This window comes from Trypanosoma cruzi, genomic scaffold, assembly GCF_000209065.1.
Source record: "Trypanosoma cruzi strain CL Brener 1047053516297 genomic scaffold, whole genome shotgun sequence".
NCBI classification, from domain to species: Eukaryota; Euglenozoa; class Kinetoplastea; order Trypanosomatida; family Trypanosomatidae; genus Trypanosoma; species Trypanosoma cruzi.
Window position 1 is genome coordinate 5,454 of NW_001849166.1, and position 14,912 is coordinate 20,365.

The 14,912-nt window shown below is 48.9% G+C and overlaps 4 protein-coding genes across 4 annotated transcripts, besides 46 other annotated features; all 4 read left to right on the plus strand.

Annotated features, from left to right (window-relative positions):
• Nucleotides 1-2,874: a sequence feature (areas not merged during assembly with more than two copies in the genome that could not be assigned to a particular haplotype).
• Nucleotides 1-2,903: a mobile genetic element.
• Nucleotides 2,650-2,871: a mobile genetic element.
• Nucleotides 2,875-4,165: a sequence feature (haploid, non-Esmeraldo-like haplotype).
• Nucleotides 2,929-2,953: a microsatellite.
• Nucleotides 3,412-3,563: a microsatellite.
• Nucleotides 3,621-3,888: a mobile genetic element.
• Nucleotides 4,032-4,053: a microsatellite.
• Nucleotides 4,059-4,133: a sequence feature (T-rich).
• Nucleotides 4,147-4,169: a microsatellite.
• Nucleotides 4,166-9,794: a sequence feature (heterozygous, non-Esmeraldo-like haplotype).
• Nucleotides 4,342-4,362: a sequence feature (AT_rich).
• Nucleotides 4,477-4,500: a microsatellite.
• Tc00.1047053504173.30 (hypothetical protein, conserved) lies at nucleotides 4,516-5,196 on the plus strand (the record flags this gene model as incomplete). The annotated part of the gene is made up of 1 exon (XM_803033.1): nucleotides 4,516-5,196. The coding sequence occupies one exon, from the start codon at nucleotides 4,516-4,518 to the stop codon at nucleotides 5,194-5,196; it is 681 nt and encodes a 226-aa protein (XP_808126.1).
• Nucleotides 5,376-5,406: a microsatellite.
• Nucleotides 6,087-6,129: a sequence feature (T-rich).
• Nucleotides 6,180-6,218: a sequence feature (T-rich).
• Nucleotides 6,510-6,538: a microsatellite.
• Tc00.1047053504173.40 (uncharacterized protein) lies at nucleotides 6,666-7,517 on the plus strand (the record flags this gene model as incomplete). The annotated part of the gene is made up of 1 exon (XM_803034.1): nucleotides 6,666-7,517. One exon carries the CDS (start codon nucleotides 6,666-6,668, stop codon nucleotides 7,515-7,517), a length of 852 nt encoding a protein of 283 aa, XP_808127.1.
• Nucleotides 6,852-6,978: a microsatellite.
• Nucleotides 7,548-7,582: a microsatellite.
• Nucleotides 7,704-7,750: a sequence feature (T-rich).
• Nucleotides 7,751-7,776: a microsatellite.
• Nucleotides 7,777-7,883: a sequence feature (T-rich).
• Nucleotides 7,892-7,925: a microsatellite.
• Nucleotides 8,045-8,070: a microsatellite.
• Nucleotides 8,193-8,225: a microsatellite.
• Nucleotides 8,426-8,487: a microsatellite.
• Nucleotides 8,488-8,511: a sequence feature (AT_rich).
• Nucleotides 8,623-8,662: a sequence feature (CT-rich).
• Nucleotides 8,813-8,856: a microsatellite.
• Nucleotides 9,003-9,073: a sequence feature (CT-rich).
• Nucleotides 9,178-10,824, plus strand: Tc00.1047053504173.50 (dihydrouridine synthase (Dus), putative; the record flags this gene model as incomplete). The annotated part of the gene is made up of 1 exon (XM_803035.1): nucleotides 9,178-10,824. The coding sequence occupies one exon, from the start codon at nucleotides 9,178-9,180 to the stop codon at nucleotides 10,822-10,824; it is 1,647 nt and encodes a 548-aa protein (XP_808128.1).
• Nucleotides 9,795-10,636: a sequence feature (areas not merged during assembly with more than two copies in the genome that could not be assigned to a particular haplotype).
• Nucleotides 10,637-10,845: a sequence feature (areas merged during assembly that could not be assigned to a particular haplotype. This can correspond to areas where the two haplotypes were merged or to regions with more than two copies in the genome that were merged during assembly.).
• Nucleotides 10,808-10,842: a sequence feature (AT_rich).
• Nucleotides 10,846-11,154: a sequence feature (areas not merged during assembly with more than two copies in the genome that could not be assigned to a particular haplotype).
• Nucleotides 11,052-11,166: a sequence feature (A-rich).
• Nucleotides 11,155-14,912: a sequence feature (heterozygous, non-Esmeraldo-like haplotype).
• On the plus strand, nucleotides 11,191-13,854 carry Tc00.1047053504173.60 (hypothetical protein, conserved; the record flags this gene model as incomplete). The annotated part of the gene is made up of 1 exon (XM_803036.1): nucleotides 11,191-13,854. The coding sequence occupies one exon, from the start codon at nucleotides 11,191-11,193 to the stop codon at nucleotides 13,852-13,854; it is 2,664 nt and encodes an 887-aa protein (XP_808129.1).
• Nucleotides 12,325-12,371: a microsatellite.
• Nucleotides 13,669-13,692: a microsatellite.
• Nucleotides 13,892-13,918: a microsatellite.
• Nucleotides 13,994-14,014: a sequence feature (AT_rich).
• Nucleotides 14,020-14,044: a microsatellite.
• Nucleotides 14,063-14,087: a microsatellite.
• Nucleotides 14,126-14,172: a microsatellite.
• Nucleotides 14,477-14,520: a microsatellite.
• Nucleotides 14,669-14,692: a microsatellite.
• Nucleotides 14,748-14,776: a microsatellite.

Sequence of the window (14,912 nt, forward strand, 5' to 3'; positions counted from 1 at the left end):
CCCATCCAACCTGCCACCTCCCACCAATCCTCACAGGCAGCGCACCGCGCCATCGATGCTCCACCCGATCTTTCAAATTGCCCGACGCAATCGTCGGGAAGGGCAATGGAGCTTATCCGTAAACGACGCTCGACTGTGGTACGACGAATTACCGACATCCCCGCTTTGGGCCAGTTATATGAGGAAAGCAAACGAGGTCGCTCGAGAGATGTGGGCGCCGTCAACGTGGGAGCAGAGAAGGCCTCTAGCGGGGCAATTCACGACTTTTTGCCGCACGCACGAACAGCCGATAAACGAGGAGAGCTGTGCGGCCTTTTTGATGGCAATCGAAGTCGCGCCATCGACCCGACTGCAGTACGCCAGGATGCTGCGGTCCATGTTGCAAATGGATCGAACTCCGCTGGACATGATGATTCTGGGGTTACAAAAAATCGCTGCGCAATCGGAGACGAAGCAAGCGCGCCCCTTGACAAAGGAAGAGATGAATCAACTAATCCGCAGCCGGACCGATTGGAAGGAACGTGTTGTCTTACGACTCGCGTGGATAACGGCGAGTCGCTGGTCCGAGATCGCGGCCTTGACAGCCAAAAATTTCACACTGGAGGCGGACGGAACCCTAATTTTGGATTGGTCCGTCGCGCCAAAGACGGCGAAAGCGGATCCCCACGGCGCCTCGCGGTTCGTCAGGATACGAGGGCAGGACGCGTTCGACACTATAAAGCTATGCAGGACACTTCAAGAAAACGAAAAGCTCACGAATCTTACGACTGCCAAAGTCGAACGAGCTTTGGCTCCTTGGAATGCCACGGTGCATTCCATAAAACGCGGTGTGTTGCGGCACGCTGCTCAAATCGTGGGGACGCACGATTTGGACCCACACGTGATCTCGCAGTTGGCGAAGCACGTCGACCCGTTCGACCTTCCCCAGAATACTGTTTGTTATTTGGGGAGATACACCGCAATGCTGACCCAGGTGTCGTCATTGATCGCATTGATGTGAAGGGAGAAACTGCGGAGGGGCAAGAACCCTGGCTGAGAGCAGAGGAGCGTTTTTTCATGATTTTAATCACAATCATGCCGCTACAATAACGAGACGCGCGACAAGGACGCGTCTGGCCACTCCACAAGATGAACACGCTATCCCGCTACAGCAAGTCAACGTGCCCGTATTGAACTTAGAGTGGATTAAAAGTCGGTTGAACCCGGCCACCTTGGAGAGGCTCATGCAAGTTTGGAGACTCGTCGGGCGGTCCCCTTTCCCTCCGTCTTCCTCCGGTAAAGCGCGTGAAGGCTCACGGAGGATTCCAACCGCTGATGCGCATTTGTTACGAAAAGCAGGAATAATCGAGGACGGTTCGTCCACAATAACAGGCGGATGGATAATACCTTTTTCGGTTGTGGAGGAGAAAACCGCCGGTTTACGACGAAGATGGATCGCGTGGCCACGCGACAAGAACAGAGACGACCCTTACGAGGCGAATGTTCCTCTTTTACACGTTTCCCATTATTTGCCACCTGTGATGGCTGAGGCCGCTTCCTGCCTGGACTTAAAGGCGTCCTTTTTGCAAGTCTCTTTACCGCGGGAGACTCGGCATCTCTTTCGATGCCGCGTGGAGGACGGCACGCTGGTGGAGCTGACACGGCTCCCAGTGGGATACAAGGCCAGCCCAGAAATTCTCCAGATTATTACTTCGGCGATTGCGGGGATGACGACGGTGGTTCACCCCCTCTGGGCCGCACCTCCATCGGTGCGTGTCGACGTTTGGATCGATAATATACGCATTGCAGGGTCGAAAAGCGATGTGACATTGTGGGAAGCCCAAGTGCTTCGTAATGCGGACAGTTGTCACGCATCCTTGGGGGAGGAACGCGAATCGGGCGCTACGCAGTACACCTTCCTGGGGGTGCAGTTTGATCACACTCACCGGGCGGTATCCCTGAGTGACAAGTTTGTCTGGTCTGTGCGCGCCATGCCGGCGCTTAATTCTTTGACCATCGCGGAAATGGAGGTTATGGCGTCACGTTTTTTGTACGCGGCTGCCATTTTGGGCACGCGTTTATGCCAATACTATTTTTTCATCAAGGCAGTGCGACGACGATTATCGGCACTTAACCGGGGAATTGTGCAGGAGAAATCCCCGGCGAACCTTCGGCCGGCAGCGGTTGGTTTGGGCGAGAGGTTGCGACACACCATCGAGAACAATCGCAAGCGAATCATCAAGCCCACCGAGAGAGCATCGGCTGCCATCATCACGGATGCATCGCTCCATGGATGGGGAGCCGTTTTTATTCCAGACTCCGGCGACGTTAAAATTGCCGGAGGGAAATGGGAGAAGAAACCTTTTCTTATCATGCAGGCCGAGGCACGAGCGGTACGCTTAGCCTTATCGGCCTTTTCCGCCATCTTGCCATCCACCATGGACGTTTGGGTGGACAACACTTCGCTGCAAGGAGCGGCGAATAAAGGCAGCTCGAAATCGCACGCCATGACGTGGGAGCTGCAACGGATATATGAGTTTTTGGACTCTCGCGGAATACAGGCAACTTTTGCCTACGTGCGGTCTGCAGAAAACCCCGCAGACCGCATATCACACGGTCGTGTGTTTTAGCACTTCAGGAACTGGCGAAGGGGTGGAACTTGCGAGGGGAGCGGCGGGGTCTTGTGGTTGGAGGACCCCAAAGTCTGCCACTTCGTAAGTAATAATATTTCAAATCCTAACTGAGGACAAAGGACCATGCTAATGGTCCACAGAATTCTATATATTGAATGAGAATAAAACATTGAAGCAATTAACTAACGAACCTTTTTTCCTAACTTGTTTGGTTTCCATAGATAATTTCAGGATCCGGCCAGCTTCCCGGAAGATTATTCTGGTTTATTTCTTTGAATACACCTACCTCCACGGCACTCCTGCCGCCGCTGCGCAGCACACACACACCCACACACACACACGGGCACGTCCCCTGCGTCTCTCTGCATCACCCTTCTCCCCCTCGCACCCTGCACTCCCTAGTTCGTTTACAAGATCTTAAGCAACTCACCTTGGCGATGGCGGCTCGGTCCATGGACCACACACAGTGGCTGGCGAAGCTTCTGTTATTTTTATTTTTATCGTATGTGTTTTTCCGTTTTGTGTATTGCTTTTTACTGAAGGCTTACTGCCCATGGTTTGCAAAAGGTGATTGTATTGATTGTCTGAAGGGACTGTTATTTTTTTTTTTTTTTTGCTTTTTATTCGAAGAATTTTGAGTATGTTGTTTGTTTATTTAGTTTTGTTTTGTTGTTGAGGATGTGGCATCTTCTCTCATTGTACGGGTATGTCTGTGTAGTAGGAGAATTTTTCGCTCTTTTGAAGATCTGATTTGTGGAATTTTGATTTTTTGGGAGGTTTATGAGGGAATTATTGGTCTTTGTTGTTTTCTGCTGTTTTTGTTGTTTTTGCTGTTGTCATTTTGATTGTGTGTATGTATGTGGTTTGGGTTTATATTAAAGGAGTGAACTTGTCATTTTTTATTTATTTTATTATTATTATTTTTTGTTGTTGTTGTTGTTGTGATTGTCGGGGGAATTGTGAGAATATCGTTTATTCGGGTGACGATGTAGACGGTGATTATTTTGGTTTTTTTGGTTTTTTCTTCTCTTACCAGTCGTAGTAACTACACCTCAATTGTGCAGCTCTGGTAAGCGTACGAAGGAATTCAGTGGCAAGGATAACCTTACTCCGCGGGCAGCCACTATAGAATGGCTCCAACATCTGCCCTTCCGGCCCGTAAAACTAAGTAACAACTACTTATCGGGTTTGAAGCATGAACAGAAGGCACTTAGCTTCCTCTCTAGCAAGAGTACTAGACCCTGGCACCACGTTGAGGTGGCCGGCTGAGCCAGGGTGATTATTTTGTCATGTAAATTCACATTTTCTTTTGATTTTTGTTTTTTGGTTTTTGGTTGCGGATTAATTTTCCCTGTTTTTTTCTTTTTCTGTTTGGATTCTTCTCCGCCGCCAATTCTTTCTCCCTCCCTCTTCCTCACCGTGTGTGTGTGTGTGTGTGTGTTTTGGGTTTTTATTCTTTTTTTCTTTTTGCTGTGGTTCATTGATCTCCTTTTTGTTTGTTTGTTTGGTTTTTGTTTTTGTGTGTGCGGCTTCCTTTTTTTTTTTCTTTTTTTTTTTAATTGTTTCGGAGTGTTTCCAACAGCCACAGTGGCGTACACGACGCATAGAAACGGTTCTGTCTTCTCTCCGTCAGCTCAGTTTTGGCCGCACAACCGCAAGGGAGGGGCGTTGTGTTGTGTGGCAGCCGATCATAGCGGGGAGGAGGAGCGGAGGGGAGGGAAGGAGCGGGAAAAATAAAAATAAAATAAAAGAAAGAGGCCCCGCAGTGAGATCTATAAACTTTAAAAAAAAAAGAAACAAAAAAAAAATACTAGCGAGAAGGAGAGAGTGTGAGGGAGACAAAAGTGGGTGCGGGTTGAAAAGAGGCGGTGGTGGTGGTGGTGGTGGTTCCCGTGAAAAGACGATGGCCAACGACTCCCAAAACATCACATGGAGCTCCATCATTATTATTGTCATCATTGCCGTTTTGGTCCTTGCTTTGCTCCTTGCGTGCATGTGGTTTAATGTTTACTGGAGGTGCTGCTTATTATCGCGATCATCGGTCGTCCACATTCGCGTGGAGAACCAAAACATCGCCCAAGGCAATTTTTTGTACCCGCCGCACCGCACGCAGCCGGAGGAGGGACAGCAGCAGGAAACGCTGCATGGCCACGCGCTGGAGAACCGCGTCCGTACCCGCCAGCATCGGTTTCCCCGCACGTACCATCTGCCGGACGGACGCACCGTCCTGCACGTTGACGACTTTCGTAGGATCCCTGAGGCCGCACCGCCGCCGGCGACGGAAGAAGGACTGCAGCGGCAACGAGAGGAGGCTGAGCGAGTTCCCTCGCCGGTTTTTTACGGCCGTAGCTCGTATCTTCTTCGCTCCATGTCATCAATTTTTAGTAGTTTTTGCTTTCAGGCAACTCCTGAGACTCCTGCTGCCACATCAATGGGCCCCAAGCCGCTTTCTGCGCGGAATAAGAAGGATACTCAAGGGGCCAATGATGATAATAATAGCCCCAGCGTCCGGAGGAAAGCAAATGAGCCCATTGACATACCGTCTCATGGTGTTGACGATCTGAAACGTGATAAATCTCCTTAACTGTGTGCTCATGACAGAATTTAAACCGTTGAAAAGAGAGAAGGGCTTTTTTGGAAGGGAAGATGGTGGGGGGAGGGGTACATATTGGCATCAATGGATGTCATATGCGAAAAGAAGATACACGCAGTGTATTTACTCACTATAATTAGAGACGAGAAGGGGATTTTAAAAAAGAGGTCTGTGTGTGTGTGTGTGTGTGTGTGTGTGTGTTTAGGAGCGTGTCAACTGTAAGGCAGTTAGTAGATAAGGACATGTGCGTCCCTTTGGGCGTCCAAACATGTCTACGTTCATTTATGTATATGTATCGTTGTGCCTCCTCTGTCATCACCATAGTTCTCTTTTCTCATTTTTGTTTCTTTCTTTTTGTTTGTGTTTAGGCGCGTGTTGGTGTGTAATGGGTTTTTTTTTTTTGGTTCAAAGCGTGGAGGGGGGAAATATGTGCTTATATGGCACTAAATAAATGAGGGCGATTCTTTTTCTTTTTGGTTCCTCGTTTTTTAATTACCCGTCGATCTTTTTTGGTTTTTCTTTTTTCAAAAACGATTCCGCGTTGAAGGGCGGCGGGTGCAGTTGTTTTGCGGTGCGTTTCCACTCACTCCTATTTTTGTTACCTTCCGCTCGGTGAGGATCACCGGCGGCTGTGGGGCCCTTTCAAAGAGTGCCGCCTCGTGAGTCCACAACGGTCCCGGCCGTCAGAGAGCGATGTATGGGCCAATCGTTTTGCTGGTGTATGAGCGTGGGGCATGTCCTCTCTGGAGTGTGAGGGGAGGTTGGGCGAACGGAACCGAACTGTGGACTTCCCCTGCTGCTCCCCTCCTCCCATTTTGGAAGGAAAAGTGGCGACAAGGCCCCGCCATGCGCATTTTTCTGTGCTTTCAATGTGGACTTCTTTTTATTTTATTCTTTTTTTTTTGTTTTAGTTTTTTTATTTTAGGTTGGATTTTTGATTATTTATTCCGCCCTTTTTGTTTCTTTGCTGCCGGTTTTGTTTTTTTCTTTTTTCTTTTTTTTTACTTCTTTTTGCACAGACCGATGAAAAACGACAGTAATAAATCTACGTGTCTTTCTTGCGGCTACGTAAAAACTGGCGTTTGCATGTCTTTATGTCGATTGTATTTTATTGAATGTTGTCGTTGTGGTGGTGGTGGTGGCGGTGCTGTGGAGTCGGTTGGGTGGTTATTGTCATCTGCATTTCACATTCACACGTGACTTCCCAAATGAGGTTGAAAGGGGCGGATGGATATTTACACCCATTCTTACCGTCCTTGTGTGTGCTGCCGTCCCGACGTTCATTTCTGCCTGTAAGTTTTTATTCTGTCTCTCTCTCTCTCTCTCTTTTTCTTTTACGCTTTTTATGTGCATGCATACGTTTGCTGTAGTACCGCCACACATCAGAAGATTTAGTCATTGGCGCGTAGTGGGAAAAGGGGAAAGGGCCTGCCTTTCCGTCTTGTTTGCGCCAAGAAACAATGATCGATGCCATTTCTTTGCTGACGGTAATTTTTGTGTGTCTCGGTGTTTCGGCTTTGCTTTTGTGGGGTGGCATATTTTTTTGTCACCGCTACAAACTGTTCACGTCCGTGTTTGGGGAGGAGGGCGAGGAGGTGCGGGGTATACCGCTGCGCTCGCAAGCGCCACCCATCCCGGAGGAGGAACGGCGGCGGAATCTGCAGCGGGCGCAGCGGCGGCAGCGACGCCTCGCACGGCGCCAGCAGCCACAGGCGGCGGAGGAAGAGGCCGACGGGAATGTCGACAGCGACGACGGCGGGAGTGACGGCAGTGCGATGAGCCTCCACACACGCGGCAGCAACTCCCGCTGGTTCCGCACGAGGCACACTGCGGACAGCCTCAGCTGCACGACGGTCGCAAGCTCCGGGGCGGTGTACGGCCACGGGAATTATCTCTCGCGCCAGAACACGACCGCACCACCGTCACCGCTTAGCCAAATTACCGTCAACGAAAGCTGCGGGAGCGCCACATGTCGCTCAAGGCGGCAACGTAGAAATCGGAACCATCGTCACCGCCTGCGGAAACGTGATAGCAGCAAGAATGATGGCGGCAACCCCAACAACAACGGCCGCAGCAGCCCGTTTGGTGGCTGGGCAGACGACTCCATTTGTAGCTGCAGCAGCTGCGTGAGTAGCAACGAGGCGCAGGATGATGACAAGAGGCATGTTGAGGTGGAGATTGTGTCACCGAGAGCTGAACGACAGCGTTTTACACGGCGACATATCATTGAGCAAAATGCAGCGATGAGTGGCTTTTTTACGGCACCGGCGATTGGGTGGAGCCATGAGCCGTATGCGGGGCCTCACACATGATTTCCGACGTCCTGCATATGTGAGGACCACAGAGGGAGAGAGAGAGAGAGAGAGAGAGAGAGAGAAATGCGGAATCACGTGAGAACTGTCTTTTTAATTTGAGGCGTTTTATTACTGGCAGCTGCAGTTGGTGTACACATTACTTGATTCATTTCAATATATATATATATTTACTTCCTGTAGGCCTTTCGTTCTTTCTTTCTTTTTTTTTTTTCTTTTGCGCTCTTCTGCGCTTGCCTGTTTGTTTGTTTGTTTGTTTTTGGGCTTCTGCTCTGTGTTTGTTAACTGTTTTTCTGTTTGTTTCCTTCTCTGTTGAAATTGTTTTTGTTGTTGTTGTTGTTTATCTTTGGTTTCTCTTTTAGTTTTGTAGTTTCTGATTGATTGATTGATTGATTGATTGATTGATTGGTCTACGGTGATTTATGTTCCTTTTTTTTTGTTTTTAATTTATTCCTTCTTTGTTGAGGCGTGACTGTCACGACACCGTCAAACGACCCTCCCGCAAATATGCATGCGCACAGACGGACAGAGAAGAGAAGAGAAGAGAAGAGAAATGTGGTTGGATGTTTGAGTGTGGGAGGGAGGGAGGCGAGAAATAATGAATGATCGGGAATATTTAGAGAGGGGGAGGGGGAGGGAGGCGTGCTGGGAGTAGAAGAGGACTTTTCTGGAAGCTTTATTTTATTTTATTTTTTTTATTTTATTTTAATTATTCCTGTGAGTGCGTTTTTTTGATGAGCGGCAGCGCGGGGAAGAAAAAGAAGGAAAAGAAGTTATGAAAAATGTGAAGGTATTTGTTCGTGCAGTCATAACTTATGTTGGTGCATCAACAGGAAGCCCGCAAGTAACATAAGAAGGAGGAGGGGGCGGGGGAAGATGCGTCTTCTGTTAGGTGGTGGATGTATTTTTTGTTCTTGCCATTGTTGCCATTGTTGCCATTGTTGCCATTGTTGCCATTGTTGTTGTTGTTTTTTTTATAAAAAAAAAAAAAAATGGATGAGGAACAAAAGAAAACAGTAAACAATGGGATAAGGGTGGGAAATGTATGTTTATATATAAATATATTGTTATGTTTGTTTAGATGCATAAACGATTTAAAGTAGTCTTCTTTCTTTCTTTCTTTTTCTCTCTTTCTTCTTTTTTTTAGCCCTGAAATGTACCCATGGGTAGCCGTTTTTCACAATATCTTGTGGGATATTTGAAATTTGTTGTATGTTTATTTGGGATGCATTACAAAAGTGCATTCGGGATTACCAGTCATGTGTATATAAGTGTGCCCGTGTATATATTTGGACATTTATATGTTTATTTATTTATTTATATATTTATATATTTGTTTTTACTGCTGACTTGTTTTATTGTGTGGTGATGGTGTAACTTACTGCCTGAATCTGCGTGGATGTTGATGCGTAACCCTCTTCTTTGTGGTGGGGATGTCTGCTGTCACGTGCCACCTCCTGTGCTGGGTCTGTCTCCTCCTCCGACCTTTTTTTTCTTTTTTCACGCTTCTCATGTCTCTTTCTTCTTCTTTTTTTTTTCTCTCTCTCTCTCACTCTGTGGCTGTGATGCACGCATGCATCGGCATGCACCCACCCACTGGGATTTTGGCTTTAGTACGGGGGGTCACCGCAGGCAAACACACAAACAAAAAAAATTGGGGATGGCGTACAATGAGACGCTTCTGGAGAAGTACCGGGGGCTTGTGCGACGCGGGGAGCCGTTTCGCAGCTCAACGTGCCCGTACTGCAACGGTCCTCGCAGCGCGGGGATAAAACACATTGACCCGAAGAGGAAACCCCAATCGCCGTGGGACTTTTGGGACAACATCGTCTGCGCCCCCACTGCAGCACGGAGCAATGACGGTAGCGATGCACACGACCATGTGGGGAATGAAGGGGTAGCGTTGGGTGCAGAACAAACCCATCGGGCCCCGCCGCGGCGGAGGCCAATGTACGTTGTAGGGCCGATGGTGGATCAGAGCGAACTGCCATTCCGAATGCTCTGCCGCCGCTACGGAGCAACGCTGGCGTACAGTCCTATGTTGCATGCCAGGAGCTTTGCACAGAGTGCTCAGTACCGTGCACGTTACTTCTCCACAACCCCGCACCGCGCTGAACTAGCGATGACGGCAACAGCCTCAGGAGAAGGGGAAGCAGCAGAAGATGCGGGGAGAACGAGTGATGGAGAAGAAACAGACCATCCGCTTTTTGTGCAATTTTGCGGAAATGACGCCGACACGCTTCTCGCCGCGGCGCGTCACGTGGAGGACGACTGCGAGGCAGTTGATGTCAACCTTGGCTGTCCGCAAGGCATCGCCCGCCGTGGCCACTACGGCTCGTTTCTCATGGAGGACTGGGATCGTGTGCACAACATCCTGCACTGCCTCGCAGTCGAGCTGCGGGTGCCGGTGACTGCGAAAATGCGTGTGTTTGACGACGACGCCTTGACGCTGAAGTACGCGGAGATGCTGCGCGACACCGGCATTGCTGTCCTTTGCGTGCATGGCCGAACGCGGCACAACAAGAGAGGAATTGCGGACATGGAAAAGATACGGCGTGTACGCGAGCACCTGCGCGGGTCCATTCCTGTCATTGGGAACGGTAATGTATTGACATTTGAGGATGTGCGGCGTAATATGTCGGCAACAATGACGGATGGTTACATGTGCGCCGAGCCGCTGCTGTGGGATCCGCGTCTTTTTGCAGCGCCGCTTCACCCTGTGCGCAACGGGCGGTGTTTTGCCGAGCGCCGTGAGGCACGACTGGACGCCATTCGGACGGCGCAGGAGTATCTGCAGTTTGTGCAACGCTACCCCGTTGATCTCGCATTTGTAAAGGCGCATCTCTTCAAGATGCTGTTTCACAGCTATGAGATGCACCCGGTAATGCATGGGTGGCTCACGAATTTCAGCTGCAACGGTCGAGGTGGCAACAATAACAACAACGCCGGCAGCGACGTCAACGGAGAAGTGGAGGATGGCGACATCGACGATGGCAGGAGCCCTGACGGCGCCAGCAAGAGCGGCAGCGGCAATGCGAACAAAGCGGAGAGCAACGTGAAGCAAGCGGCGGGTAATTTGGACTTTTTTGCATTTGCGATGGATGCGCTCGGTGAGCACCTGCGGCAGCTGTACGCGGCGGAGGTCTCGTGCGGCGTGGAGGGCCCGCAGCCGAAACGGGCACACGAGCGCGAGAAGGACGTCAATGAGGACACGTCTTCCTCGGCGGAAAGAAAGGTGGAGACGTCACACGACGCATTTGCCGAGGACGACGTTTTTGGCATTGACTTTGATTTAAACAAAAAATAAAAATAAAATAAAATAAAACTTCCATCGCGAATGCGTCATGCGACGGACGTTGAATTGCATGCCTGGGTGGCATCTCAGACGCCATGCGATGAGACACGCACCTTTCCTTTTCCCCCATCTCTCCGTCTCTTTGCCAAATGGAAGGAAGGGGGAAAGAAAAATAGGGACATTTCCGTTTACTTGCGAGGCAAACATTTAGGGGAAACAAAGAGAGAAAATAGAGAACGAAAACAGAAAAGATAAATAAAAAGAGGGAAAAGGGAAAAAAAAAAAAGAAGAAGAAGAAGAAGGAAATTTAAGAAAAAAAAAGTGAAAAGTAAAAATAAAAATACAAAACAAAAACGGAGTAGAGACATATCAGGAAAAATGATGCGGTGGTTTTACTGCGTTCTTACTCTCTCCGTCACGCTGCTGCCGCTCTTGGCGCACGGTGAGGTGTCGTGGGGGGTGTACAGTTCGAGGATGTCGCCTATTGGATTTGGCAGAATTACTGCGGTCACCGCGGGTGCCGCCGTGGAAACGAGGGGAAATTTCACGCTGCGAGAAGACCCACAGCCGTTATCATGGAAGGAGAAAGGTGTGGTGATAGAAAGGATCGGGGAGGCGGAGGCGGAGGAGTACAGTTATCATATCCCTAACAAAAACGATGTGATCTCCGTCACGGTGGAGGCGGGTAGCAGACATCTGCTGGAGTTTACCGGCGAGGCGGACAACATGATCAACATAGTGGCACAACTCTTGGACAGTCGTTACGATGAGAACATCCAGCCATCCAACTGTCTTGGCCTTTACATCAATGTGGAAATACGTGTGAAGGACGAGAATGATGAGGGCGGGAAGTCGAGTGACGTGTGGAGCAGTGCATCTGGTAGCAAGTCATCGAGACGTAAACCTGTAAGTCCATGGTCTTCATTTTGGAACGCCATTGCAACCATCCTTGACAGCAGTGCCTTCTGCGACATCCTACCAACGGTAATGATGCGTGTTGCGCCGACCCCGGTTCCAACAGTGTATCAATTTATTATCAGCGCCCGCCATGGGTATGCGGCGCCGGCCAGCAATTACAAATGTCAGATGCGTGTGTTCATTGAGCAGGACCCTGCTGAGGAGATGGCTCGGATGCAAAATGTGTTTGCGCTTGGCTTGCCACTTGCCTTTCTTTTGTTGACAGCACCGTTTATTCTGTGGCGCATCGATCTGCTTCCTGGCTATCTCGTCGATATTGACGTTGTCAACTGGCTGTGGTACATGCCGTACCTCCTGCGGGACACTTTCGTCAACGTGGCTGTGGGCTGTGGCACGACTATATGGGGGCTTTACAAGGAACGACGATCCAGGGAACATCAACGTCGTTTGGAAGAACAGCACCGCCGCCTTATGGAGGAGGCACAGAGTTTGCCAAGTGTGCACGAAGAACCCACACCGTTTCCATCGTTTCAACCGCAACCACAGCCAGGGACATTTGCGGCTGCCGATGTGGGATTTACGCCCGCCGGCAGGAACAATAATAATAATAATAATAATCACGACAACAGCAATGGTAATAACACGACCAACGATTGTAGCAGCGGGGGCAGCAGCGGTTTTTTTGGAAAGGAGCGGCGCGACTCAACTGTTGTTCATATCCTACCGCCACCACCATCCCATCCGGGAACAACATCGACATCCCCTGCAGCTGCAGCAGAAACAGTGGAGGCCTTAGCGGAAGCAAGAGGAGAGGAAGTTGATGTCATCACGAGGAAGAAACAGAATAAGGAGGAAAGGCAAAAACTTTTGAATAATCGTGAGGAGTTTGAGGTCAAGCCCCAATCAAGCGTTTCGTCATCGCCTACGCGCGTCTTAATTGCAGCGTCTAACCTGCATTACCGGCATGGCAACAAAGATAAAGACGCTTCTGCCGCATCGGGCCCACGTGAGCTGTTGGAGACGTCGGCGCCATGTGTAGTACATGTGCATACGTCTGCCGTTGAAATGCAGGAGGGAGTGATTGACGAGCTGGCAGAAGGCGGCAATACTAGATACCGAAAGAATCCTTCTAATGAAAGCCGTGCCTTTTTGTACAAGGAGGAAGAGCAGGAGGAAGAGGAGAACGTCTGTCGCATTTGCCGTGACGGAGAGGAGGAAGAGAAGCTTGTGTCTGCGTGCGAGTGTACAGGCTCCGTTCGGTGGGTCCACCGCACATGTCTGGACCGTTGGCGTATGGAAAGTGCAAAACGTAACATGCGTAATGTAAATCGATGTGAAATCTGTAAGAAGCCCTTTAACATATCCATCCGGCGGCGCACACTTCTGTGGCAGAGTTCACGTCACCTTGTTCTTGGAGTCACACTTGCGCTCTCTTCCGTGGTCTTCTTCTTTGCTATCACTGTTTTCCTTCGAAAGACGCTGGGGACGATCTCCTGCAGAGCCCCATGGCGCAGCGTTTCCTACACGACGATGTTTAACCTGGATGGCATCATGCTTACCATGTTTGGTTACTTTATGCTTGTCCTTCTGGCAACCTTTGCCTTTGCTCTTGTGTACAGCCGTTGGCACACACGCGAGGAAATTGAGGCGCATGTACAAGAATTTCAAGCCCTTCCGGAGTTTTGGACGTTTCGAAATACGACGAAGGTTGTGGCGGTATATGTAATAGGTATTGGGCAGGCCCTTTGCCTTGGATACCTAATGAAATTGTGGATATACCGTACCAGCAATGTGGTATGGAACTGGGAGGCTTCCCCTTCTATTGGTGCGGTATTATACATGACATTCCTTACTCTCGGTATGAGTGCCGTTCGTGCTGGACGTGAATTTTTTCATAACCAAAGTTTATCTAATGCATCAGATATTGTAGTAGTGGATCAACAACAAGAACAACAACAACAAAATGAGGAAGAAAGAGCAGAAGGCAATGTAGACTCTCAAGATCAAACACCACCCACCATTGAAGGGTCATACGAAACTTCACAAGTGGCTGCTGTACCACCACATCTACGCCCAATCCGTGCGATGGAGTACTGTCCGAGACGTCCTGTTGGTCGCACATAGGAAACATTTATTCAATGACAGAGAATACCCGTATACATTTGTTTGTTTGTCTGTTTGTTTGTTTTCTCTCTCTCTCTCCTTCTTTACTCATAATATGCAATAAGGAACATTATATATAATTGAACGTAAAAGGTAAATCAATTAATATATATATATATAAGTACCTTTTTTTTTTGTTTTTTTTTTTTTTGAGCGTTACTATTTGTTGTATGTATATGTATATATATATATATGGCTATTCTTTTTTGTTTTGGTCCAATTGTTATATACATGTATGTGTATGTAAATGTATGTGCATGTGTGTGTGTGTATTAGTGTTGTTTTATTATCTTTATTTTTGGGAGACTCGGACGGTTTTTTGTTTTTTTTTTAATAGTAGTGGATTTTGTTGCTGGCTGCTTTCCTGTGTGTTCTTTACATGTACGTATGAGAGATGGACGTATTTCCAAAGATGGGTGGCTGGGGGCTGCTGCTTCTGCTGCTGATGGTGATGTTGTTGGTGTTCGTGACTCATTTGAATGCCGCTGCTGCCTCCATTGTACTCCCCTCCTTTTTTTTTTCTTTTTTTTCGGTTGTTCTTGTTGTTGTTGTGGCGCTGGCGTTGTGGGCACGTGGCCCCCGCTTTTTGTTTTTGTTTTTGTTTTTCTTTTGTTTGTTTGTTTGTTTACTCTCTCTTTCTTTCCTTCCCTGCTTCCACTTCCTGCTGCTTCATTCCTTCAATGTACGTGTGGGGTGTGGGGGGGGGGGGGGGGGAGAAAATCCGCCAGCGCCTTTGCCACACAACACGCAAATAACATCTCGTCATCGTCGCCGAGTGTGTGTGTGTGTGTGTGTTTGTTAATTATTATTTGGAAGCCGTCATTGTGTTCATGCACGCCATTACAAAACAAAGGGAGGGAGAGGGAGAGGGAGAGGGAGAGGGTGCCGTTGCAGCCAATGGGGCGCTGCAAAAACAAAACTGTTTTCTCTCTCTTTTTGTTGTTGATGTTTCAACTTTTCATTCCCCCCGACATTAAAGCAAAGAAGGGACTCAAAGGGGTTCCGCATCGTCCCAGCAA